Here is a 26,013-nt window from a genome sequence, read left to right as displayed (position 1 = left end):
ACTGAGGTCTTCACACCTTCTCAGTATACCCCCCACATCCCCTCTGGAAAAGGAGTGTCGCCTGCCTCCTTCCCAGCATGAGGCTGAGGGGAAAGTTTTCTCAATCTGCTGGTTCAGGGTCTTGACCTTGACCCTGAGGGTCAATGGGCACAGGAAGCACTGGCCTTCTGCATCCCAGGGCCTGGCACCACAGAATCCTCAGAGGAGGGCAGGAGCTGCTTCTGGTAGAGGTTAGGTGACAGAGGCCAAATGCCCCAGGGGCCCAGCCCTTCCTAAGCGAGGGCTCCCAAGAGAGGAGGCAGGCACCGAGGTCCTCCCTGACTCCAGGAAAATCTTCACAAGGTCTAAGGGCTTTTCCCTCACAGCCTGGGGTAGGGGATACAGGTGTCCTCTGGCCCTAGCCTCGGGGCAAAGAAAACCAAGTTTCAGCCCTAGACGGGTGGTGTCACCCCACATTCCACAACTGCCAAGGGTCAAGAGGGGTAATCCTGCTAGGGTCAGCAGCGGAGACGCGGGAGCTCTTGGGGTAGGGCACTGGGAGACGTCAAGGAGAAGTGGGGTTCCCATGACCCTCTTCTCTTGGAGAATCCCAGACATCTGGCACCTCAGCCCTGCCCATCTGCTCTGATAGTGGAAGCTCCGACAGTTCCCGGTACGGGTCCTAGGTGGGTGGGGTGAGGTGGGCAGATCTCACGGCCCCGCGGGATCTTCTCTCCAGGCTAAAGGGGTCCTGGGCGCTTGGAGGAACTGTCCCTCGCACACACACACGCACACACACACACACACACACACACACACGCGCGCGCGATATGGAGGGGGCGGGTGGAGCCGAAGAGAAGGCAAGTGATCGGAGTGCACTCGCGCCCTCGCGGGCGCCCGCCAGGCTGCAGCGGCTCCGCAAGCCGCCCCGCCCCTGTGGGGACCCAGGCTCGCCGGCCGCCCGCCGGCGCCCATCCTCCGCCCCGCTCACTCACCTCCGGGTCCAGCGGCACCAGCTCCATGAGCGGCCAGGGCTCCTTGAGCTGGGCGAGCGGCATCGCGCCGCCGCCGGGCCGCCCGCGCTCCTCCCGCGGCCCGGGCCGCACCGCCTCCCGGGTCCCAGGGTCCCTGGCTCTGCGCCCTCGCGCCCCCCGCCCCCCGGCGAGACCCTCACGCTCGGGCAGGGCCGCCCGCCGCCGCTGCCGCCGCGGCACTCGCACTTCGGCTCCCTCCGTCACCCGGCACCGCCGCGCCCATTGGCTACCTGCGCGAGGGGCGGGGCCGCCGAAGCCCCGCCCCAGCCCCCGCGGCGCGGCTTTCCCGGAGCGGACCCCCGCCCCCGGCGCGCGGGAGCGTTGGCCCCGCCTCTACCGCGAGCCCCTGGCCGGTGCTCTGCTGCGCCTTAGAAGAGGCCTTCCTGACTCCTCCCTCCCAAACCTTGTCCTTCCTTACGGACCACGCCAGGGTCATCTGTTTCCCCTCATCTGTTAGTTTGGGATCATGCCCCAGATATTCCTTCTCCCTCCTGAGGGAATGAAACCCCCTGTTCCCCTAGCCTCCACCCACCCCCCCACCCCCCACCACCACGCACTCATTTACACACAATGTCCCCGGGCCTGACCCAGGCAGAGGCTTGAAAAGAGCCCGGGCCCCACTCTCCTCAGGCCCTCACCTCATGAGGCCCTAGAGATCCCCCTACACGGAAGCCAACACTGGATGCCCTGGGGATCTTAGCGCCCCAGCTCCAGGTAGGTTCCTATTCTTCTGTTGCCACCATCAGTACCCACAGCCTCCCCGGGGTGATTTCTTAATACGCATTTTTTGTAATCTGTGCTTGAGGGGGCCTCTTTCAAGCCATGTCTCCCCAGAATCTCTCCAGCTTCAGGCCCAGCTCCGCGTTGATTTGTGTTTGTGCCACTCTGAGGAGGGCAGGGACCAGACTCCCAGGGTTGACAGACACTTGGGCTGCACCTGGAGTAAAAGGCCAGGGAGAAGGATTCCTCTTGGAGAGATTCAGCCTCCACCTAAAGAGCTGTTAGGGGTCCAGGTGTGGTGAGATTTATTCACAGGTGGGGCCGTGGAGGGATGGGCTTGCAGGTTTCATGGGTGGGGAAGAATGGCCAGTTATTTGCAAAGCTCTTCTAAGGCAGGGGGATGGAAATGATTGTTTATCCAAAACCTGTGAACCAGCTCTATCGACCTGTGATTTCTTTGAATTGTCACCACCACCTAGTTTACAAACCATAAAACAGCCTCCCAAAGATGAGGTGATTTACCCAAGGTCACACCCCTGGTCAAGAACAGATTAGGCAGACTAGGAATTTTTTTCTTTTTTTGAAAGAGAGAGAGAGAGGGAGAGAGAATACCAAGCAGGCTCCGAGCTCTGTGCTGAGTCCGAGATGGGGCTCGATCCCATGACCGAGAGATCATGACCTGAGCCCAAATCAAGAGTTTGACGCTTAACCAACTGAGCCACCCAGGCACCTCTACACTCTGATGTTTTTAAAGTCCGGATCTGTTCTTGGGGTGCCTGGGTGGCTCAGTTGGTTAAGCGTCCAACTCGATTTCGGCTCAGGTCCTGATCTCTGGGTTGGTGAGATGGAGCCCCGAGTCAGGCTCTCGCTGGCAGTGAGGGGTGTCTCCCCCTCTGTCTGCCCCTCCCCCGTGCTCGCTCGCTCTCTCTCTCTAAAATAAATAAACAAAAAAAACAAAGTGTATGAGGATTTCTCCTAAATCCAGATGTTCCCCTTATTCCATGACTTTCCCAGGGTAGCACGTTATTGAGTTTTCAGTGGAAAAGAATATGGAACCCAACAAATTTGTTTTGAAGTAGCCCCACACCCAACATGGGGCTCGCACTCATGACCCGGAAATCAAGGCTCACACGCTCTACAGACTGAGCCAGCCAGTTGCTCCAGAACCCAACAGATCTTGATTTGAATCCTAGCCCTATCACCTGCTTAACATTGGGAAACCAACTCACTTTATGTCTCTAAACCACAGTTTCCTTATCTGTGAAAGAATTATAATGCAGATGAGGACTACATTCATTTTAATTCAATAAATAAGTATGGCCATACATTACATGCCAGGCCCTCTTCCTGACCATATATTGTATACCAGGACTGCTGGTAGATGCTGAGGATATAGCAATGAACAAAACAAAGTCCCTGTTCTCGTGGATTTTACATTTAGTCTGGTGTGGTTAAATAGATTATCACAGCTAATATGAACCTCTTACTATGGAACAGGCACTGTTCTAAGCACTTTACCTGTCTAAACTCATTTATTTAAAAAAAAATTTTTTTTAACATTTTATTTATTTTTGAGACAGGGAGAGACAGAGCATGAACAGGAGAGGGTCAGAGAGAGGGAGACACAGAATCTGAAACAGGTTCCAGGCTCTGAGCTGGCAGCACAGAGCCCGACACGGGGCTCGAACTCACAGACCGTGAGATCATGACCTGAGCCAAAGTCGGCCGCTTAACCGACTGAGCCACCCAGGCGCCCCCTGTCTAGACCCATTTAATCCTCACAACAACATTATGAGGTAGGTGCTGTTACTGTCTCCAGGGTACAGATGAGGAAACTGAGGACAGAAGTTAAGCATCTCAGACCCGGAGAAGGGATCTCTCTCTGAGGTTGCATAGCTAGAAAATGGCAGAGCTGAGAGACAACTCTGGCAGCATGGGCCCAGACTTTGTTCTCTTGTTCACTCACTCTCCACCTCCCCGATGAGAACAGGCTGGGGCTAAACCAGAGGCAGCTTGGGCCAGGGGATGGCAGCCATTATTAACATCGGTGTAGGTGTCAGTTCAGTTGCCTGGAACCAGTTTGCAATGCCCCAGGACCTGCTGCTCTGGGCTAACATTGTAAAATGTGGACTTACCTAGACTAAAAAATTGTTGCTGTTTATCCGAAATGCAAATTTAACTGAGCGTCCCGTATTTTGATTTGCTACAGCTAGTAGTCCTACTCAGGGTACAGAACAGATGACACACAGGTGCCAAATATCTGACCGCAAGCCGGGAAGAGACACTGAGACCCAGAGCATTAGGGCAAAAGACTGGGTGAGGGAGATGGAGTAGATGGGCAGGGGTAGAGGAGGTGAGGGGAAAGCAGGAGTCATTTTGTCTTCTGTCTGCCCCTTTCCCGGGACCCCTGGCCCTCTTCCTTTCCCTTCTTAGAGGAAAGGATTCCCTATCAAGTGCATCATCTCCACTTGAGGACTGAGTAGTGATCGTGCTTTTCTGTGAATAAGTTTCACTTCCTGTGTCCCTCTCCCAAGGGTATTGGAAAGGCAGTGGTGGGTCATTCTGGAAAAGGGAAGCCCGGAAGACACCGGGCCCTGCCTGGGCAGCTTGGGCAGGTCGGCTTGCCTATCTACGTTCTAGCGAAGCAGTCACTCAGCACAGAGCTGTGGAGACCTAACCAGCACCTACAAGGCGGTGATCCTGCCACAGCCTCAGCTCACAGTTGTCACTATTTCCCTCTAGACTCCAACCACACTGACTTTCCTTCGGTTCTCTTGCCACAGGGCCTTGGAACATGCTGCTCCTTGCTCTTCTTCAGACCAGCTTGTCTCCACAATCGCTTCCTCCAGGACGTCTTCCTTTAGCTTCCTGTGACACACACTCATAGCAATGGATACTTCTCAAGGTTGTACCTTTACATGTGTTTTTGTGATTATTTGCTTAACACTTGGCTCTTTGGTTAGTAAGCTCTGAGAGGGCAGGAGTCACGTTTTCTTGGTTCTTCATGGTCTTCCTGGCACCTGGCACACTATGTGGCACGTAGTAGGTACTCTGAGAGGCTAAGTGATACTCTGGAATCATCTAGGTATGAAACGGTAAATGCAGGACTCAGACCCAGGCAATGCAACTCCATGCTCTGAAATGCTGCACTCTGAGTAGTGGATAAATGCTAGCTATTATTATTATTATTATTAATAATAATAATAATGGGGTTAGAACAGGCTGTTCTGGGCGGTCACTTGAGGTGTTTGTTAAATGAATGACTCATGAAAGGGCTTTGCTGGACACAAGTGAGGTTATTATTTTGTATCCTGTTGAAGAGATTTTTCTGGCATGGAGCAGGGGGGTGAACTACAGGGGCTGAGGACTGGGTTTTGGGTCTTTGGAATGCATCCTTGCACATATAGCATGTGTATGCTACAATGTTCAAGAGCAGAGCACAGGGCAATGCCGCAGGAGGACAGTCTGTCCATATTCTTTCTTAGCCTTTCAGTAGAGGAGGGTCTTGGCATCCGTGTCTCCTGGCAGCAGGTGGAACACAATGAGAGGGATAATCATAATGGTAGTTGTCTTTAACAAGTGATTACAAAAGGCCAGAGCTTGGCTAAGAATTTAAATAATAATCACCAGCCATGAGGGCTTATTGAGAGAGTACAGTATGGCCTGCCTGGAGCTGTTTTATGGACGAGAGCTCACGCAGTCATCCCAACACCACCGAGAGATAGAAATTATTATCCCTATTTTCCAGATGAGAAAACTGAGACTCACAGAGGGACAGGATTGCCGGTGGTCAGATAGCTGGTAAGTATTGCAGCTGGTCTGGGAACCCGGTGCTCAGACTCAAAGCCAGTGCTCTTGATCACTTCACTACACTGTAAGCCCAGAAAGGGGCCCAGGGGTGGACGGGGCACAGGCAGTGAGTAGTGGTGAACAGGTGAGGGGGTGGAGTCTCTAGTCTCCCTCATCCAGGTCTGGGGGACGGGGGTGGCATCACTCCCCTGCTTGAAACGCTCCTGTGGCTCCCCAATCACATTTTGAACAAAACCCAAAGATTGCTGGGCCCCCCAGGACCCAGCCCCCTGCTCCCTCGGGCATCTCCTCTCCTACCGTTTGCTCACTGCCTTCCTGCCACCAGGCATCCTGACTGCTCACTGACATGCCAGGTAGCTCCCATCTCAGGCTTTTGTTCCTGCCCTCCCCTCCACATGGAATGTTCTTTTTCCAGCTCTCGGAGTTCGCTCCCTCACTACAATCACACCTCCGCTCAAATGTCACCTCTCCAGAGAGAACTGGCCCTATCTAAACTAGCTCCCCATCAGTGGCATCACCTATGCTATCCTTGCTTAATGGCATGCCTCTACCAACAATCATATTGCCTATTACCTGTGTTATTGTTTCTCCCAGTAGAATAAAGCTCCATGAGGCAGGACTTGTCTGCGTTGTCTACTGCTGTATCCCTGGATACATCTGGCATATTGCAAGCCCTCAAAACATACTTTTGAATGGAGCCACACCAACCTGGGCTCTAATCCCAGCTCTCCCACCTCCTAGCTGTGTAACTCTGAGCATTTAGTTAACCCCTATAGCCTCAGTTTCCGCATCTGTAAAAGGGGTGGCTGTGAGTATTAAGTTATATCGGGCAGTAAAGATCTGTGTGGTGCTTGGCACATGAAGGTGCTCAATACAAAATTAGCCCATCTCTCTTGCCCCCTAATTCTTGCCCTGGGCAAAGGAGGGGAGGGCAGGAGACTCGGACTTGGAGGATTCACTGGGTGGACTCTCTGTTGGTGTGAGAAGAGACTTCAGTTTAAAGGAAGTCGCATGACTGTGATCACAAGGCTGGTAAAGAATGAGGCTAAAGATGTAGTGGTCAGAAAGGAAGAGGAGGGACAAGCGCCTGCAGATGGGACAGCCCCAAGGCTGCTGGAGAATTGGCCAGTAGTCTCCTCCACTGACCTGGAGTCTAGGGGGGATGCAGAAGCTTGTTCCTGTCTGTTAGAGAGTGTGGAAAAGGACTCGGAGGTCGAAGGACAGAAGAGGAAGCATAGGTCATCAGTAGGTACTTATCGGGCACCAGCTATGTAGCAGGCACTGGGGATACAGCAAAGGAATAGACAGAGAGGGTGTCTGCCCTCTAGGATGGGGGTGGGTGAATTAGGGCCCATGGGCCAAGTCTGACCTACTTTTATGTGACGTGTTATTATTATTTATTTTGAGAGAGAAAGAGCGCAAGCATGCATGCAGGAAGGGCAGAGAGAGAGGAAGAGAGAAAGAATCCCAAGCAGGCTCCGCACTGTCAGCACAGAGCCTGATGCGGGACTAGAACTCACACACCTTGAGATCATGACCTGAGCCGAAACCAAGAGTCGGGTGCTTAACCAACTCAGCCACGCAGGCGCCCCTGATCTAGTACTTTTGCATGCCTGCGAGCCAAGAATGGTTTTTACATCTTTAAATGATTGAAAAAAATGCAAGAGAAGAATATTTCATGACATGTGAGAATTATATGAAATTCAAATTTCAGGATCCACAAATAAAGTTTTATTGGCACACAGCCATGCTCCATTTACGCCATCTAGGCCTGCTTTGCACTACAACAACAGAGTCGAGTAGTTGCAACACAGACCATATGGCTTGGAAAAGCCTAAAATGTTTACTAGCTGGCTCTTTAGGAAAAAAGTTTGTCAAGCCCTGCTCTAGGAACTTGCCTTCTCTTGGGGGAGACACTCTGCTTTTTTACCTCAGCCACCTACCCCCTGAAGGGAAATGCTCCATCCAGCTGGGTTACATCACAGGCACAGAGGAGCTGGGGTCATTGTGATCAGCTCTCTGCGGCTGGACCAAGAGGAGCGAGCCTTTTCCTAAAAGGAAAAAGTCACGCTCAATGATTTGCGAAGTTCAGCACCCACTGGATCCCCTTCCCCTCGCTCAGATCCTCAATGTAAGAACGACTTCTGCATAACTTCAGAGGAATGTCATCGCCTTTGTCATCAAGGCCTGCCACGGGTCCACCTGCCACCTATGTGCAGTGCCTCCCCTTTTATAAAAAGGCTTCTTCCACCCTCCCTCATGGAGCTCTTACAAGAGGGTAAGTCACAGGTTGGGGTTATTCCCATGTCACAGAGGAGGAAACTGAGACTTAGAGAAATTACCTGAATTACCCAGGGTCACACAGCTTGAAATAGCTTGCAGATCCAGAATTAGAAAGTAGTGGAGTGTCAGCTTTGCAAGGGCCTTTGGGACTGTCTTAGCGAGACATGGAAAACTGGTGGCCTGGGGCTGAGGTGAATCAGGTTAGGGTGGTGGCGAATCTTCCATGTGCAAGAAATAAGGCGTGCATTGTCTGTGAAGAATTTAAAAACATTAATGAAACCGGGTAGGTCTGCTTTTTATTGCTATCACCATGCCTTGGCAACTCTACACAACATTGGTGATAAAATCCTCCCTCCTGAAGAGATCTTTCTGTCAGTCTAAGTTCTAAATAATTGCTGTGCTTATTACGAGTTTTAAGAGTATAATATATATGTAGGCTTCAGATTAGTACATTTACGTTACCTCATCTTTGAGAAATAATCTATATTACGTGAAGGCTAAGTTGGAGAGCTCCCAACTACACAACTGGGCCCCAACATATGCCTTCAATTGGCAAGTTCATAGCAGGTCAGAGTCATTGGGGCTCACCTCAGGAGCCCCCCATCCCTGTGTGCAAACAGCAGATGTGAAGCCAACAGTGGTGGTATAGCGATTGTAAAAACAAAGGAACGAAACTCGAGGGACCACAATTCTCTCGCTCTGTGCAAATCCTCCTCTGAACCCTGCCCGGCTGCCTCCTTTGGAGGCACTTCATGGGCAATGTGTGTGCATGTTCCTTTTTGTAAAAAACAAAAAAACTTTCTGTACCTAAAAACTATTGGTCCATTACTTTTTTTCTCTTTTGTGTTGTAATTTTTATTTATTTATTTTTTAAGTCTTCATCAGTCTGAGTGTGTAATACGAAGTCCATAAAAGGAAATTTTTACTGTGTTTCTTTTCTGGTCATTATTGTTTGTTTTGTTTTAATTTTTCTTCATGTTTTATTTATTTTTGAGAGAGAGAGAGAGAGACAGTGCTCGAGTGGGGAAGGGGCAGAGAGGGAGAAGGAGACACAAAAGTGGAAGCAGACTCCAGGCTCTGAACTGTCAGCACAGAGCCTGAAGCAGGGCTCAAACCCATGAACTGGGAGATCATATCCTGAGCTGAAGTCGGCTGCTTAACTGACTGAGCCACCCAGGCGCCCCTATTATTTGTTTTATTTCATGATTATTATTGAAGATAATTCTGTCATGTTGGGGTTAAAAAACGATCCATTCTGCCTGTCAGATACACAAGCTTTACCACTGACCTGAAGACAGGACAAGACCCACAGACAATGACATCATCTTCTCAACCATAATCATCATTATTATTTTACTGAGCACCTACTTGGTGCCAGGCCCTGTTCTAAGGTTTGACATGTATCATCCCCTTCTTTGTGTGTGTGTGTGTGTGTGTGTGTGTGTGTGTGTGTGTGTGATTCAACAAACATGTATTAATATCCTACCACATGTGAGGCACCATTGTAGGTGCTGGTAATATGTCAGTGAACAAAGTCAAATGCTTGCTGTCTCTTACCCTTGAACCACTGGGCCTGGCGGTGGGATAGGTTTTCTCCTTGTGTGCCATCTCACTTTAAAAATGAAGACAGGATGGGGTGCCTGGGTGGCTTAGTTGGTTGAGTGTCCGACATTGGCTCAGGTCATGATCTCATGGTTCGTGAGTTCGAGCCCCACATCAGGCTCTGGGCTGACAGCTCAGAGCCTGGAGCCTGCTTCCAATTCTGTGTCTCCCTCTCTCTCTGCCCCTTCCCCGCTTGAGCTCTGTCTCTCTTTCTCTCAAAAATAAACATTAAAAACAATTTTTTTAAGATATTGGGTCTCTTAATTGTTGAGTTTTTTTTGGTGTCCCCCTTAAAGTTTGTACCCAAGGTGATTCCTCATTAACTGTACCCTATTCCCATCTTTGCTCATCTCGCCCTCACCGCAATTGAGTGAAGACGGTGCAATAACCCTCCCCATCTTATGGATAAGAAAAGTGAGGCACAGAGAGGCTAAATGATTTGTTCAAGGACACACAGATATTAAATGGTGGGACTGGCACACGAACATCTCTTACCATAGAGCCCATGTTCTTAACCCTGCTTTACATCTCTGTTTGGTCCACCCAGGTTGCTGAATAACTCCAATAACTTGCCATAGCTTTAATTTAAAGTTAAAAATATAGCTGTCCAGCCTTTTTAAAAGTCTGGCAACCTGGGCTCACATTCGTGTTTTGTAACCATCAGCAGGGGGAGTGGCAGCCCTTCTGAAATAAGGCAAGCTCATTAGATAGCCACAGCCCCCACCAAACCCTATTGTCTCAGCTTCTCGCCCACTTTACTCTCTGTTTACCAGCCTGCTCCTGGGGACATCTGGAGTGGGACCCCTGATCTAGCCATTTCACAAGTGGAGGAATCCAGGCTCCAGAGAGGAAGAGGCTTACCCAACTCAACATTGCACTGTTAGGACAAAGCTGGGCTCCAAGCCACGCCTCACACAGCCCCTCAGTGACAGGAGACAATTCGTGAGTGACTTTACATTTAAGGGAAGTTCGGAAAGGGAGCTCCGAGACTCAGATCCGGCTACCACTCCTTCCCTGAGCACCTCCCAATGGCTGGCACTGAGGTGGGCGTGCCCATGTCCACACACACGACTCCCAGCAACTCTGGCAGGTTGACCTTGATAATGTCCATCTTGCAGAAGAGAAACTGTGGCTTGGGAGGTCAAGTGACTTTCTCAGGATCTCACTGCAAGTTTGTGGCAGACCTGCCTAACTTCAGTTCACTAGCTCTTGACATAAGACTAGAGGAACTTACTTCCTGCTCCCTCCCTGCAGCCCCCTCTCTCACTCTTGCTGAGATTTTCTTGGGCTGAGGCTGTAATCACCCTGACTAAATTTACTCTCTTCCAAGCGGATGTTACCACGGAGCCCCTGAGAAGCAAGCCGAGTCGTCAAAAACACCTGCTATATGGGGGCACCTGATTGGCTCAGTTGGTAGAGCATGCAACTCTTGATCTTGGGGTCATGGGTTCGAGCCTCACATTGGACATAGAGTTTACTTTAAAATTTTCTTTTAATTAAACCTTTAAAAAAAAAAAAAAAAAGACCTGCTGGGGCGCCTGGGTGGCTCAGTCAGTTGAGCATCCAACTTCAGTTCAGGTCATGATCTCACAGTTCGTGGATTCCAGCCTTGTGTCAGGCTCTGTGCTGACAGCTCAGGGCCTGGAGCCTGCTTTGGATTCTGTAGCTCCCTCTTTCTCTCTCTGCCCCTCCCCTGTTCACGTTCTGTCTCTCCTTCAAAAATAAATATTTTTTTAAAAGTTAAAAAAAAAAAAACCAGGGGCGCCTGGGTGGCGCAGTCGGTTAAGCGTCCGACTTCAGCCAGGTCACGATCTCGCGGTTCGTGAGTTTGAGCCCCGCGTCGGGCTCTGGGCTGATGGCTCAGAGCCTGGAGCCTGTTTCCGATTCTGTGTCTCCCTCTCTCTCTGCCCCTCCCCCGTTCATGCTCTGTCTCTCTCTGTCCCAAAAATAAATGAACGTTGAAAAAAAAAAAATTAAAAAAAAAAAACAAACCCAAAAAGACCTGCTATATGCCAGGCATGTGTTAGATGCTTTTCACAAGGCTTATGTTCCCTTCTTTGTGTTTATCTGCATCCTCCAAGCCTCCTACAATGAATACATTTTACTTCCGGTACAAGGAGTTGCTTGATCTAGGCCTGGAAATGATTCTACTAAAGATGTGGAGAAGTTAGAGATCAGAATCCCCAGTTTGCAATTAAGGAAACCGAGACTCAGAGGGATTGCCCAAGGTCACACAGGTTAACAAGTGATGGAATCATGATGCTGTCGGAGTCCAAGGCCTGGGCTCTTTCCACGCCACTGTTCTGCCTGCCTTTTTTCCCCCACTTTGTTCGACAAAGGAGTTCAGGCAAATTATAAACATACATAAGAGAAACCAAGCATTTATCCTGTCTTGTATAAACTGTATTTCAGGAATATCAAATAATGAATGAAGAAAATTTCTTTAGGGAAGAATTCCAAGTAATGAATGCAAAAAGGAATGACAGACTTAGAAAATTACCTTTTGGGGGCACCTGGCTGGCTCGGGAGGTGGGGCAGAGCATGCAACTCTTAATCTTGCGGTGGTGAGTTTAAGCCCCACATTGGGTCTAGTAGAGATTACTTAAAAATAAACAAAAGCTTGGGGCGCCTGGGTGGCGCAGTCGGTTAAGCGTCCGACTTCAGCCAGGTCACGATCTCGCGGTCCGGGAGTTCGAGCCCCGCGTCAGGCTCTGGGTTGATGGCTCGGAGCCTGGAGCCTGTTTCCGATTCTGTGTCTCCCTCTCTCTGCCCCTCCCCCGTTCATGCTCTGTCTCTCTCTGTCCCAAAAATAAATAAATGTTGATTTAAATAAATAAATAAATAAATAAATAAACAAACAAAAGCTTTAAAAATATATTTTAAAAATAAAATTACCTCTTTGTACCATTTAATGAAATGCTGGATCATGAGTGGATGCTGAAACTAATAGATTAGACGTTGATGGGGAATTTTGTAATGAAGAGAGCAGGCCAAGAGCCCTGATTGACAGATCAGTCAGTAACAACGTTTTAACTAAACATTATGTGCCTCCAGATGTGCCTTAATAATAAGTACACAGCACAAGGGTGCCTGGGTGCTCAATCAGTTAAGCATCCGACTTCAGCTCAGGTCATTATATCCCTGTCCATGGGTTTGAGCCCTGCGTCGGGCTCTGTGCTGACAGCTCAGAGCCTGGAGCCTGCTTGGATTCTGTGTCTCCCTCTCTTTTTACCCTGCCCCCACTCGTGCTCTGTCTCTCTCCATCTCTCAAAAATGAATAAACGTTAAAAAAAACTTTTAAATGTAATAAGTACACACCACCATTGCCAATAAGTTATTCCTGCCCAAACCATTAAACCTAATATAATCAAGCCACTAGAGCTAACTGTTAGTTTACTGGAATACAAGTGACAGAAGAACAAGTTAAACTATACCATCAGGAAGCAATCAGCCAAATCTTCTGTGACTTGGGAAACATTATGGGACAAATGCGCTGGGGTTTTTTTGTTTGTTTGTTTGTTTGTTTGTTTTTACAAATAAATAGCATTTTTTTTAAAAAAAAGGGAAAGAAAGGTGGAACTGTTGCTGATTAAAAGTTACTTCAGAGATATATATCAGCAAATGAAGTGTGAGGGGCACCTGGGTGGCTCAGTTGGTTGAGTGTCCAACTTCAGCTCTGGTCATGATCTCACGGTTCATGAATTCGAGCCCTGCATCGGGCTCTGTGCTGACAGCTCAGAGCCTGGAGCCTGCTTTGGATTCTGTGTCTCCCTCTCTCTGCCCGCCCCCCCCCCCACTATGTTCTGTCTCTCTCTCTCAAAAAATAAACATTAAAAAAAAATTTTTTTTAACGCAAAAAACAAACAAGCAAAAAATGGAATGTGTGAACCTTATTTGAATCCTGATTGGAACAAATCAACTATTAAAGTTTGAATATGAACTAGGCATTAAGTGACTTTAGGGAATTCATATTAGCTTTGTTAGCTATGATAGTTATGTTTGCAAAAGCCCTACTGTTAAAGATACATGCTAAAATAATTTGGGTGAAGTGATATGATGTTTGGGATTTGCTTTATAATACTCCAGAGAGAGGGAAAAGCGAGGAGGTAATTGAAACAAAACTGGCAAGATATTGATAATTACTGAAGATGGGTGATAGGTACATAACAATTCATTTTATTCTATTTTTATGTATGTTTGAAGTGTTCCATAATAGAGAGGTTTTTTAAAGGCTAAAAGCAAATAATTAAGAAAATTGGGACAAAGAGAAAAGACAGATGAAGAAATAGAGAAGTTCTGAGCTTTTTAGCAGCCAAAGCAGAGAGAGAAACAACAGTCATGCTAGCCAAGTATTGAGAAAGGCAACCTCTTGCCTGCAGTCTTTCGATCCCCACTCAGGCTCCATAAGAATGGGCCATAGGACTGGAACACTTCCTAAGAGATAAAGAGCCCACACAGCTTGTTCTGGGTTTATCACCTTGTGTGGGATAATCTTTCCTTGTCTTAAGGGCAGTGAATATTCTTTTTCTCTTCTTATAGTGTGCACATCATATGGCGACTGGCCAACTGCACTGCTCTGTCTATTCTCTGGAAGGGGCCAAGCCCCTTCCACCACTGCATGAGAAGAGTGAGCATAGGCAAATTGCCCTGTGTCCACCGCTGGGAGAGATCCGCTGGCCATACGGGACTAATGCCCCAGATTGAAGGTGATCTCACTCTAGCTCTTCGCTATGTGAGTGAAGCATTGTTCCATCCAATGCTTGACTGCATGCGTTTACTTTGGTGACTCAAATACCAAGACTCAATGGGTTAGAGGGTTTAGAGTTCTCCCCTGGGATTCATAACAGGTGCACAGTACTCTGCTGTCTTGGGGTTGAGAACTGGTGCACCGTACTTTGGTCGACACCAAGAGATTTAGAAAACCACCAATCCAGCACAGTTTCTTACAATAAAAAAGATTCCAGTGGTGGCAAAATTACCACTTAACATGGCCTACCCACCAGGTCATCCGTAGGGGGGCCGGTCACCTGTCCAGACTTTGGCTATAATGAGGGACTTGCAAAGGGGTGGGCCTTAGAGAATGAAGGGAATGGAGAAAGGGGAGAGGCGGGGCATTCCAAGTGGAGGGCACACAGAGAGCAAGGGCAGACATGCTATTCCATTTTTGTAAAAGAAAAAAATATCATACAAAATGCATGTGAACCCAAATAAAGCTGGACTTGATTGTTCCCTCCTCACCCAAAAGAAATTGATCCAACTCCAAAAAGCAGTCAGAAAACAAAAGTCTTCACCAAAGGTCTGCAGAGGACATTGCAAAGGAATTACACATCACATACCTCACAGCAAGACAGCCTTTCAGAATCTCCAAAATCTCTCTTCCTCAACATTCCACGCTATCAGAGTAGCTCCCCAAACCTCTTCTTTCTTCCTTTTTCTTTTTTCCACATTCCTGACCACCCAAATTCTGCCAGCTCACTCCCTTCCCATCTCCCAGGAGCAGCTTTTCCTCAGTGGGATGGGAGGAAATTTCACGAGGTTGCTCCACTCTTTTGCTTAGGTCTGTTCCTCTCTCTGCCCTCCTTACAAAGACTCCTTAGAACTAAGTCTGGGAAGGAGGAAAAGCCATGAATATTTACATGCAACTATTTTTGTCCTGTTGCATAGAAAAAAGGTTGGAAGGAAATTCACCCAAATGTGAACAGAGACCAGCAGAGCCTTGGAACCAGATAAAGTTGGGCCCAGGTCCTGGCTCTGCTGCTTCGTAGCTGTGTGACCTCGGGAAAGCCTCACTGGAGATATTTCTGCAACCCTCAGACTGCTGTTCTGTGAATTACTCACATGGTATCTGGCATATAGTAATTTCTCTGTAAAGTGTAGCTTACAAAGTAAAGGCGTTATTTCTACCTGGTAGGAATATGGGGAACTTCATTTTATCTTTATCACTATTTTTTTTTGCCTTTATCGCTACTTTTTAAAAATTTAACTTTTACTTACTTTAATATTTATGTATTTTCCAGAGGGGAGACAGAGCGTGAGCTGGGCAGGGGCAGAGAGAGGAAGACACAGGATCGGAAGCAGGCTCCAGGTTCTGAGCTGTCAGCACAGAGCCCTATGCGGGGCTTGAACTCAAAGACCGCGAGATCATGACTTGAACCCAAGTCGGATGCTTAACCGACTGAGCCACTCAGGCACCCCATATTTTTAAAAAATTTTAAATGAGCACATATTTGTAACTTATAAAACACCATCAAGATTATTATTAACATAGGGCGCCTGGTTGGCTCATTCGGTTAAGGGTCAGACTTTGGCTCGAGTCATGATTTCCCGGATTTCCAGACCGTCGTCGTGGACGTGACTCCAAGACTCTCCGCACCGCAGTCCTCTCTCTGTGCGGTGAGCTCCAGCCACTACTCGGTTGGCAAGAAGGGGTTAACGGCAGCACCCTGTCTTCAGCCCTCAAAGTCCACCCTAGCCAAAGTCCTCTTTTGCAAGGGCTGCAACCGAAAGGAGCCAGGTTGCTCCTTCCTTCCTCCCGATGGGGACCGCTCAATACCTCCGCTATGGGGGGTAAGATTTGCGGGAGCCGTGAAGAAGTCTGGGAGAAGAGAAGGCCCTGGGGCTTGTGGCCCCGGAGACTTCCGTCCTCCCTGAATCTTGTTGAAATTGAAGAAGGGGGAGGGCTCTGAAGGTACAGCTGGGCGTCGCTGGGTTCTCAGGGTAGGGCCCGCCCCTCAGCGTGTGAAGGGAGGGAGCCGTTAAGTCCTCAAACACTTGGGGGACATGCCTGAGCAGTTCCTGGAATGCAGGGGAAATGAGTGCGATGACACACCGGGGGGCCCTTATCAGCGGGCTCTATAAAACCCTCGCCTCCAGATCTAGCCCCCAGATTGAGTCCCAGGACATCCTGGCTGTTTCCAAGAACCCGGCCCGGAAAGTGGGTGGGGTTCCTGCCTCCTCCACTCCCCCTTCTGGCCCTTCTTGCATTTGGGCCCCAAGTCCAGTCCAACCCCACCGCCAGCCCATTCACCTCCCAGTTCTACTCGACCGCGCGCTCCCTCAAATCACCACGGGTGCCCGCCCCGCCCGGGGCAGACCTCTGCCCCGCCCCCCAGTCCTGCACCTCCCCCCACAACCCCACGCCTCATTTCCGCATAGTTCCCGCTCCCGGCACTCCGCGCGCGCGCCTCGCGGACTCCGAGGTCCGCTGGAACCTAAGCCCGCGGATCCCGCCCCGAGACCCCGCCCCCTACCAAGGCCCCGCCCCTCCACGTGCCCGCGCGTGCTCCGTCAGGTTCTCTGGCCTGCAAGGCGACCCCTTTGGAAGTCAGTCCTTGTGTCTGTCAGTCCTCAGAGCCCCCGTTCGGCTGGTTGAGAAGGAGGGCGTTCTGAGAAGCTCGGAGACTATGCATGCCCGAGGCGGAAGCAGAGGGTGGAGTTGACCGAGGTCAGGGCGGTGAGGGCCGCAGAGCTCGAGCCCACGCCCACCTCCTTTCCTCCGGCCGGCTCAGTTGGGCCCGGCAGGCACGGGGCCCGGGTCTGAGCATGGATTGGCTTGGTCCCCGCCAGGTGCGCTGAGCGAGCTGGCAGCGAGGCGGGGCGGACCCCGGAACGCGGGTCAGGGTGGAGGGCGAGTCACGTGAGCTGGGAATGTCCGATCAAGGATATGGAACCCAGAGCCCTAAGGGAGGTATAGACGTGAGCTCAGGCCCAGCGGCTCTCTCATCGTGAATGCGGTGACCTGCCCTGGCGGGATTGGGGAATCGGGCCCAGGAGGCCCAACTGATGGGGCGCTGCCTCTCCAGCGCCTCCCAGGTATGGAGGAGCTCGGCTCTGCGCTGCCACCGTGTGGCCGCAGGGAGCAGCGCCCGCCTAGCACGCGGAGAAGACTCCAGGCTGAGAAAACAGACCCTGCTGACCAAGGAGCAGGCCGCCGTCGGGGGAGACCGGCTTTCGACACCCCGCCCGTCTCGAACCGGTTTCTGGGAATGGGGTTGAGGTTGCCTTGGCCGTCCTTCTTTCGGCCACTGTGAATCCGGATCAGGACCTCGTGGGACTTGGGTGTGGATACCCCGAGCCCGCCCCCATCCTGCTCACCGAGTATTTGTGAGCAAGAGCAGGATCCCTCCCAAAGGCAGCAATGCCACCAACAACCAACCAGCTTTTCCTAAGCGCCTGCTATGTGAAAGACACACAAAAATAAATCATTAAAATAAGTAGAGGGGCGCCTCCGTGGCTCATTCGGTTAAGCCTCCGACCCTTGATCTTGGGTCAGGTCATGAGCTCAGGGTTTGTGAAACAGCCCAGCGTGGAGCTCTCTGTGCTGCCGGTAGAAGCCTGCTTGGGATTCGCTCTCTTACTCTCTCTGCTCCTCCCCTGCTCTTGTGTGCTCTCTCTCTCCTTCACAAAATAAATAAACATTAAAAAAATAATTAGAGAAAGCCCTCTCAAATTCGTGGCTCTCCATTCTCACGAAAATGAACAGGTAACATTTAAGGAGGGCTTGCTGTGTGCTCTGCACTTACTGAGTACTTGTATATGCATGAGGACATTAAAATCTCACCACAGCCCTCTAAGGCTAAGCTATTTAACAGACGTGCCTACTTAACAGATGAGGAGTTTGGGGTTCAGAGAGGTCAAGTAATTTGTCCAAAGTCACACAGCTAGCTAACGTTTAAATTTCTGAGTCTTGGCTTTTTAAAAACAATTTTTTAATGTTTATTTATTTCTGAGAGAGAGACAGCGCAAGTGGGGGAGGGACAGAGAGGGAGACACAGCATCCAAAGCAAGCTCTAGGCTCTGAGCTGTCAGCACAGAGCCCAACATGGGACTCGAACTCATGGATTGTGAGATCACAACCTGAGCCGAGATCAAGTCAGAGGCTTAAGTAACTGAGCCACCCAGGGGCCCGCCCCCCCCCCATATTCTTTTTTAAGCAAAAATTAGACATACACATGGTTTAAAGAGGTTAACAAGTATTAATAAGGTTTTCTATGAAAACAGAAGGCAGCCCATCACACTTTTCCCCCATTTCTACTTTCCCTGAGGCACCTATTTTCAATTCTTTCAGCTGACTGTATTTTACATTTATCTCCATTATCTCTTAAGTAGCATGCTTGTTTTGCCTTTTTTTGATGTTTCAGTTTTAAAGCACTATCTCTTGATTTTCTACCAAGGAAGATAAAGTTTTAACTCTTTCGCCATCACGTGCCTCACCATACACATAATCCCACCTCCCCAAACGGCCAACATTTTGGTTGGTTCAGTAATCCCTGTGTACGTTAGTGTATGTAAGCTATGATTACTTTCCCTTTTTGTACAACTTGCTGTTCTCCCCAGTTAATAATTGTCCTGTTTTGTCACTTGCTTAAGTTTTTATGTATCCCACTCTCCACCAGTTATCTAAATCTCTTCCCAAAATGTTCACACACATCAGGTGCCTCAGGTTGGTATCTCTGGGGGCGGACGGGGAGATAGAGATGTTTATTTGGGATCAACAGCTGGGAAAGGAAGTGGGCGGAAGCAGGATTGGGCAGAGGGATATGTGGGACTTTGGTGAGGCCTGGTAAAGCCTCCCCCAAACTGGCAAGGAGCTTTGGAGCAAGTGTTGCCCATCAGAGTGTCCCAAGCCCGGCTGAAATGGTCAGGCCCTTAGACCCTGTGTGGCTCAGTCACATCGTGGGGGCTGCCCCAGGGAAGAATGCTGTCTTGGGCAAGGCTACTCTGCATCTGGGGCTGACCCTGAAGGAGTTGACAGTTGGGAGTAGTCTGCTGTCCAGACCTCCTGCTGCTGGGCAGCAAGCCCTTCCTTGAAGTGGCCTCTGGGGACACATCTCTGTCTCTATCTACCACTTCATGTATTCTGTTAAGTCCATCTCCTTGAGGAAACTTCTCTTGAAGTCTTCCTGGAACTTTCTGTTCCAATCTGGAGTGTTTTGTCTTTACACCTGGCGAACAGTTAGCACTCTGGGCAGGGAAAGATCTGGAATTTGTAGGGTTTCAAGTTTTAAAGCTTCTGCAAGCTGGGGACTCTTTGAAAACAAGAATACAAAATTAGGTATAATTTATTTATTTAGATTGATAAGATAAACCAATAAATCCCCGGAGCTTTGAATCCCTTAGACACTCGGGACCTTTTCTTCTGAGATCTCATCAGGCAATCTAGCAGAAATGCTTTCTGCTTACAGCTTGGCTTCTGACCACCCAGAACACTCTACAACCCCCAACCCTCACAGGGCCCCAGGGAAGTGCAGGAACCTGGAGCTTAGGGTATAGGAGATTCTCAGGAAGTTCTCCTCTGATCCTGGGATCTTCACAATCATCCCAGGGACTGGGCTCACCTCACACCTATGTTGGGTTCTCCTGCAATCACTTCTTTCTTGATTTACTCCATCCTCTTGCTGGAACACCCGTTCCAGTAGTTTCTTAGGAAAGAAAGAAATGTCACTTCTTGGGACCTTGTATATTTGCAAATACCTTCATTTTACTTTCACCCTTAATAATATGGCTGGGTACGAATATATTTAAAAAAAAAAAACAACTCTTAGGGGCGCCTGGGTGGCTCAGTCGGTTAAGTGTCTGACTTTTGATTTTGGCTCAGGTGGTAATCTCACGGTTCGTGGGCTCGAGCCTCATGTTGGCCTCTGCACTGACAGCACAGAGCCTGCTTGGGATTCTCTCTCTGTCCCTCCCCAACTCGTGCTTTCTCGCTTGCTCTCTCAAAATAAATAAACTTAAAAAAAAAAAAAAAAAAACCTTTAGAACAGGACCTAATACATAATAAGTACTATAGGAGTTTTGCTATCACTATTATAAAAAATTCTAGTTGGAGATAAAAAATTCTTTAAGTGTTGTTACTGAGAAGTTCAAAGGCATCCTGATTCCTGGTGCTTTGTATGGAATGTCTTTTCCACTTTGGAAGGTGTAGGATCTTCTTTTTTTCTCCAGGGTTCTGACAGGTCACAACAGTATCTTGATACTGCTCTGTTTTCATCCATGCACTGAGCACTTTGGAGATATCTTTCTTTTCTTTTTTCTTTTTATGTTTATTCATTTTTTTTTTTTTTTGAGAGAGACGCACACACGCAGAGCACAAGCAGGGGAGGGGCAGAGAGAGAGAGGGAGACACAGAATCCCAAACAGGCTCCAGGCTCCAAGCTCCTAGCTCCTAGCTCCCAGCTGTCAGCACAGAGCCCGATGTGGGGCTTGAACTCACAAGCTGTGAGATCATGACCTGAGCTGAAGTGAGACACTTAACCAACTGAGCCACCCAGGCACCCCTGTTCTTTTTAAATAACATCCTGCTCTTGCTTCATGGATGCACGATATTCTCTTCTCTCTCTGAAGATATTAACAGTAGGTCTTTTTGGCCTGGTCAGATTACCTTTGAGAAAACTTTTTCTGATCCCCTGCCTGGAGAGCAAAGTCTTGGCTGCCAGCTTTCTGGGGGGGCCAGCTGGGAAACAGGGTTGGGGGGTGTCCAGCATTCACAGCATATACATTCATGTCACCGCCTGACTTGGGGAGGACGCTCCCGCCCTCCCCTGCACCTGCGGTTTCCCCATTCCGGTGAACCTTTTTCATCCTTTCCAGAGTAAACCTCCAGTCTTCTGCCAGGATTCGGGAAGGAACCTGACAATTCTGATCTTTTTTTTTTCCAACTTTTAATTTAAATTCTAGTTTATTAATATATATGGTAGGAGTGGTTTCCGGTGTAGAATTCAGTGCATATAACACCTTGCATATAACACTTGCATCACTTGCATATAACACCTAGTGCTCATCACAAGTGCCCTCCTTAATGCCCATCACCCATTTAGCCCACCCCCCACCCACCTCCCTTCCAGTAGCCCTCAGTTTGCCCTCTATAGTTTTATGAGTCACTTATGGTTTGCTTTCCTCCCCTCTTTTCTCCCCCTTCCCCATGTTCCTCTGTTTTGTTTCTTAAATTCCACATATAAGTGAAGTCATATATTTGTCCTTCTCTGGCACACTTATTTCGCTTAGCATAATATACTCTAGCTCCATCCACGTCGTTGCAAATGGCAGGATTTCATTCTTTGATGGATGAGTAACATTCCATTGTGTGTGTGTGTATATATATATATATATATATATATATATATATACCACATCTTCTTTGTCCATTTACCAGTTGCTGGACATTTGGGCTCTTAACATAATTTGACTATGGTAGATAACGCTGCTATAAACATTGGGGTGCATTTGCCCCTTCAAATCAGCATTTTTGTATCCTTTTGTAAATACCTAGTAGTACAATTGCTGGGTCGTAGGGTAGTTCTATCTTTAACTTTTTGAGGAAACTCCATACTGTTTCTCGGAGTATCTCTACCAGTTTGCATTCCCACCAACAGTGTAAGAGGGTTCTCCTTTCTCCACATCCTCACCAACATCTGTTGTTTCCTGTGTTGTTGATTTTAGCCATTCTGACACGTGTGAGGTGGTACCCCACTGTGGTTTTGACAATTCTGATCTTAAAACGGTTTCCAAACTCTTTTTATTTCATACCCCGCTATATTTAAACAGGTACCTGTGTGTATGGGGGGGTGTCTGTGATCCTTCTTCCCCACATCCAGCGTAGGCTAAGATTTCCTTGCATTTGCTGTGTAGTTATTCCCCAACCATCTGTTTTCCAACTTCCCGATGCTATGCTCTGGTCTCTTCCCTCATTCTCCTCGTCTTAGTGAGTTTGTGCCTTAAACAAAATCTCTTTACTGTAGTTTTGGCGGGGTTTTGGGAGGGCATGATGACATTAGGTCCACATGTTCAATCTGCCATAATTTTCAGAGCTTCCATTTTTCCTAAACCAGTAAGCAGGTTAATAATTACAGACTGTGAAAGCTACCGAGGGAAACAAACCTGAGGCCAAGATGAACACAGCAGGCAGGAGGACTCAGACTTAAGAAACACAGATTTGTGTCTTCAAACTACTTCCCTCGTTCCTGTGAAGAGAAGAGGCCATCCAGGAACACGTGTGCAGTCGGCGCAGGCGAGGAAGCCACCGTGAAGATCAAGGTGAATGCAGGGTGGTTTGCAATGGTGATGGCTATAGGGCTGGAAGGAGCCATTTGGGACAGGTGCCATGAGGGGAGACACCGTGTCTGTTTTGTGCCCTGCTGTGTGCATGTCCAGAGCTTACCAATGTCCCTAGCTACCAGAGACACTTTATAAAATGTTTGTAAATGGACACGGTGGGGTGAGGGGGAGGTGAGGAAGGGAGGAGATGAGGACTAGCAGGTTTCTCCTGCTAGTGTAGACCTTGGAGGCCAACTATGGGCTGTGCAGTGTGTGGCCAAAGGGAGCCACAGAAGATGTGGGAGCAGGGGAATGACCGGGTGAGAGTGGGTCTCTACCTGCACACAGGACCAGTGTCACCATGCACCTTCCCCTTCCGGCCTGTTTTCCTTTACACCCTTTCTACTCTGATCACTCCTGCTGCTGCCTGACACATCCTCTCCCCAGCCTCGCCTCTTCTGGCCACTCCTCACCTGCCCCTCCCCCCTCCCCCTTCTCCCCATCCCCCTTGGCCCCAGTCTGATCCTTCAACCATATTCTTTTTCTGCAGACTCTTACCTCAGTCTGCAATTGTGGCCATTGGTGGGATCCTGTTTAATGTCAGATTCCCCCACAGAGGGTGAGTTTGCAAGGGAGGGAATCTGCCTCTTTCGCTTGTCATTGTGTCCCTAGCACTAGGACTGGGCCTGGCATGCAGAAGTGGGCTGGGCAAATTTTTAAAAAAATTGTTCTGGTGTTTTATTGAGATACAATCGATTAGAACGTCGGATTGGTTTTAAAGTGTACAACATAATGATTCCATACTTATATATATATTACAAAATGATCGGGGCACCTGGGTGGCTCGGTTAAGTGTCTGACTTCGGCTCAGGTCGTGATCTCACAGTTCGTGAGTTTGAGCCCCGCACTGGGCTGTGTGCTGACAGTTCAGAGCCAGAAGCCTGCTTCCGATTCTGTGTCTCCCTCCCTCTCTGCCCTTCCCCCATTCGTACTTTGACTCTCTCTCTCTCAAAATAAGTAAACATAAAAAAGAAAAAATGATCACAATAAGTCTAATTAACACCCATCACCACAACCGTTACAGTTTTGTTTTATTTTTTTGTGATGACAACTTTTACCATGTACTCTCTTGGCAACTTTCAAATGTACAGTACATTATCGTTAACTATAGTCACCTGCTGTACGAATAATTATTGAAAGAACCAGATGAAAACAGGTGTCATCTTGCCGAGATGGTGGGACAGAGAGGTTGAAGGGGAGACCATGGGCAAGGTATGTGACCTGGGAGGGAGAGGATACAGCCTGTGCACGGGCGAGGGACAGAAGTCCTGAGAGAGAAAGTGATAGGTCTCAGGGCCTGGTAGGGCTTCCGTTGAATGAAGCCGTCCCTGAGCCTTTGCTTGGCGCTGGGCCCTGGGCCTGCCCCCGAGCTCTGCAGCCTTGGGGGCGTGTGAATGTCTGTTTGACTCTGGAGTGAGACAAGCTGTGAGCCGTGCTATGGGCAGGTCACACCTGGTGAGGGCATCAGGGAGGGCTTCCTGGAGGAGGATGCCCTGGAAATGGATTTTGAAAGCTGTGGGGGACACGGCCTGGATGGGGAGGAGTGATTTGAAGGCCGCCAAGGTTCTGAGTCTGATGAGTGGTTGACTACTGGGGCCACAGGCAGAGGCAAGGGACATGGGTTTCAGATACACTGATCAGTCCAGGGTGTTGGAGGATGCTCAAGGACCTGTGAGGGGCCAGAGTGAGAGGCAGGGTGTGGCACGCACCTCAGGCTCACTCCAGGCCACCGAGGACACCAGGCCGTGATGGTCCCATTCCCCACCTTACTCCCAGCCTCTCCCCGGGTGGCCTGCCCTCATCTTCACTCAGGAGTTTCTTCCCCTCACTTCAGCTCCCCTGAAAGTCCTCTAGGAATTTTTTGTGCTGGGCACTTTTCCAGACCTCTCTCTTATCCCCTTGTATTTGGTCATATACCCCAAATTTTAAGGATAGGTGAACTGGGACACTGGGCTGGCTCAGTTGGTAGAACATGCAATTCTTGATCTTGGGGTTGTGAGTTTGAGCCCCACATTGGGTGTACAGATGCACTTAAAAATAAATAAACAGGGGCGTCCAGGTGGTTCAGTCGGTTAATAGTCCGACTTCTGCTCAGGTCACGATCTCTCAGTTTGTGAGTTTGAGCCCTGCGTCAGGCTCTGTGCTGACAGCTCAGAGCCTGGAGCCTGCTTCAGATTCTGTGTCTCCTTCTCTCTCTGCCCAGTTATGTTCTCTCTCTCAAAAATAAATAAATAAGCATTTAAAACAAACAGGGGTGCTTGGGTGGCTCAGTAGGTTAAGCATCTGACTTCGGCTCAGGTCATGATCTCACTGCTCATGAGTTCGAGCCCCGTGTCAGGCTCTGTGCTGACAACTCAGAGCCTGGAGCCTGCTTCCGATTCTGTCTCCGTCTCTCTGCCCCTCCTCTGCTCACTCTCTCTGTCTCTCTGTCTCTCTCTCAAATATAAAAATAAAACAAAGTAATTTTAAAACAAACAAACAAAAAAACAAACAAGGTATAACTGAGCTCACAGAGGAGAAGTGACTGCCCACAATCAGTAGAACTGATCAGGGAGTTAAATCTGGGTCTGCCGATTCTGAAGCCTGCTCTCCTCACTGTACCCTAGAGGCCAGGCAGGCAGGAAGCCTTGGGGATTAAGGGTGCTTCTCATAGCCAAAGCTCTGGGTGCCCTGTGTGTGTGTGTGGGGGGGGCTCATATTGTACTACACAGAAGAAGTAAGAGCTTGAGGGACAGTGTGGTACAGTGGTTAGAAGCATAGACCTAAGGGCCAGAGTGCTTGGGTTCCAGTCAGATCTGCTGCCTCCTATACCTCAATTTTGCCTTCTGCAAAATGGGATGATAATAGTACTTACCTTATTTGGGTATAGGTAAGTGTTATTATCTCCTTTCCTGAACTCCCTCTGCCCAGTGGGGGTCTGCTGTTTCTCATACTCTGGTTGGTGGTGATCACCAGGGAGTGGGGGTTTCCTCTCTGCTCTAGCCTGGAGCAGGAGGAAGGATACTTTCTTATCTCCATTTTATTAATGAGGAAGCCAGGCCTCAGAGAGGTCATACAGTCAGGGAGAGAGCCAGGATTAGAAACTGGGCCTGCCCAAACCCCAAGCCTGGCATTTTCCTGCTGCACCAGCTGCGTCCCCAGCATGTTGTTGACCCCTCTGCGGGCAGGATGGAAATGCTTTCTTCATTAGGAGACCCAGAATGCTCTTTTTCCAGATCTAAGGTATGCATAAAACTCCTTATCTTCAGGAGTGAGGTTCAACCCCTACCACATCTCCAGTGCTGGGCCAGAGCTACTGACAGACCTACCCCCAGCCCCATCCCAGTGGCCCCTGGGGATGTCCAGACATGGGCAGTCAGGGCACAGAAGGCAGGCCCAAGCTGATAAGAGTGGACCGCGGGTTTAAATTCAGCTCTGTCACAAATTTACCGGGTGACTAGGCTAGGTCACTTCATCTCCCTGAGCCCCATGTCATTCAGCTGTAAAATGGGTG

General features: G+C 49.1%; 1 protein-coding gene and 1 long non-coding RNA gene across 3 annotated transcripts in view; one reads left to right on the top strand and one right to left on the bottom strand.

Moving 5' to 3' along the window:
• The window catches only part of RPS6KA1 (ribosomal protein S6 kinase A1), a 53,192-nt gene extending 38,362 nt beyond the window's left edge, over nucleotides 1-14,830 (bottom strand). The window contains exon 1 of one of the 2 annotated variants that reach the window (XM_006934428.5): nucleotides 14,765-14,830. In XM_006934428.5, coding sequence (XP_006934490.1) covers nucleotides 14,765-14,815 — 51 coding nt within the window. In that variant the 5' untranslated portion in view covers nucleotides 14,816-14,830. Of the gene's footprint in view, nucleotides 1-974; nucleotides 1,209-14,764 lie in introns of those variants that run through there. The other variant, XM_023258342.2, reaches the window with a different exon arrangement.
• LOC109502168 lies at nucleotides 1,571-7,027 on the top strand. The gene is made up of 3 exons (XR_002160588.3): nucleotides 1,571-1,727; nucleotides 4,517-4,638; nucleotides 5,482-7,027. It is a non-coding gene; the product is annotated as an uncharacterized LOC109502168 (long non-coding RNA).
• Nucleotides 14,831-26,013: the final 11,183 nt, after the last annotated feature.

Source organism: Felis catus, chromosome C1, assembly GCF_018350175.1.
Source record: "Felis catus isolate Fca126 chromosome C1, F.catus_Fca126_mat1.0, whole genome shotgun sequence".
Lineage (NCBI taxonomy): Eukaryota > Metazoa > Chordata > Mammalia > Carnivora > Felidae > Felis > Felis catus.
The sequence above is the reverse complement of the archived record's forward strand: the minus strand, read 5'-3'. Positions and strand labels throughout refer to the sequence as shown.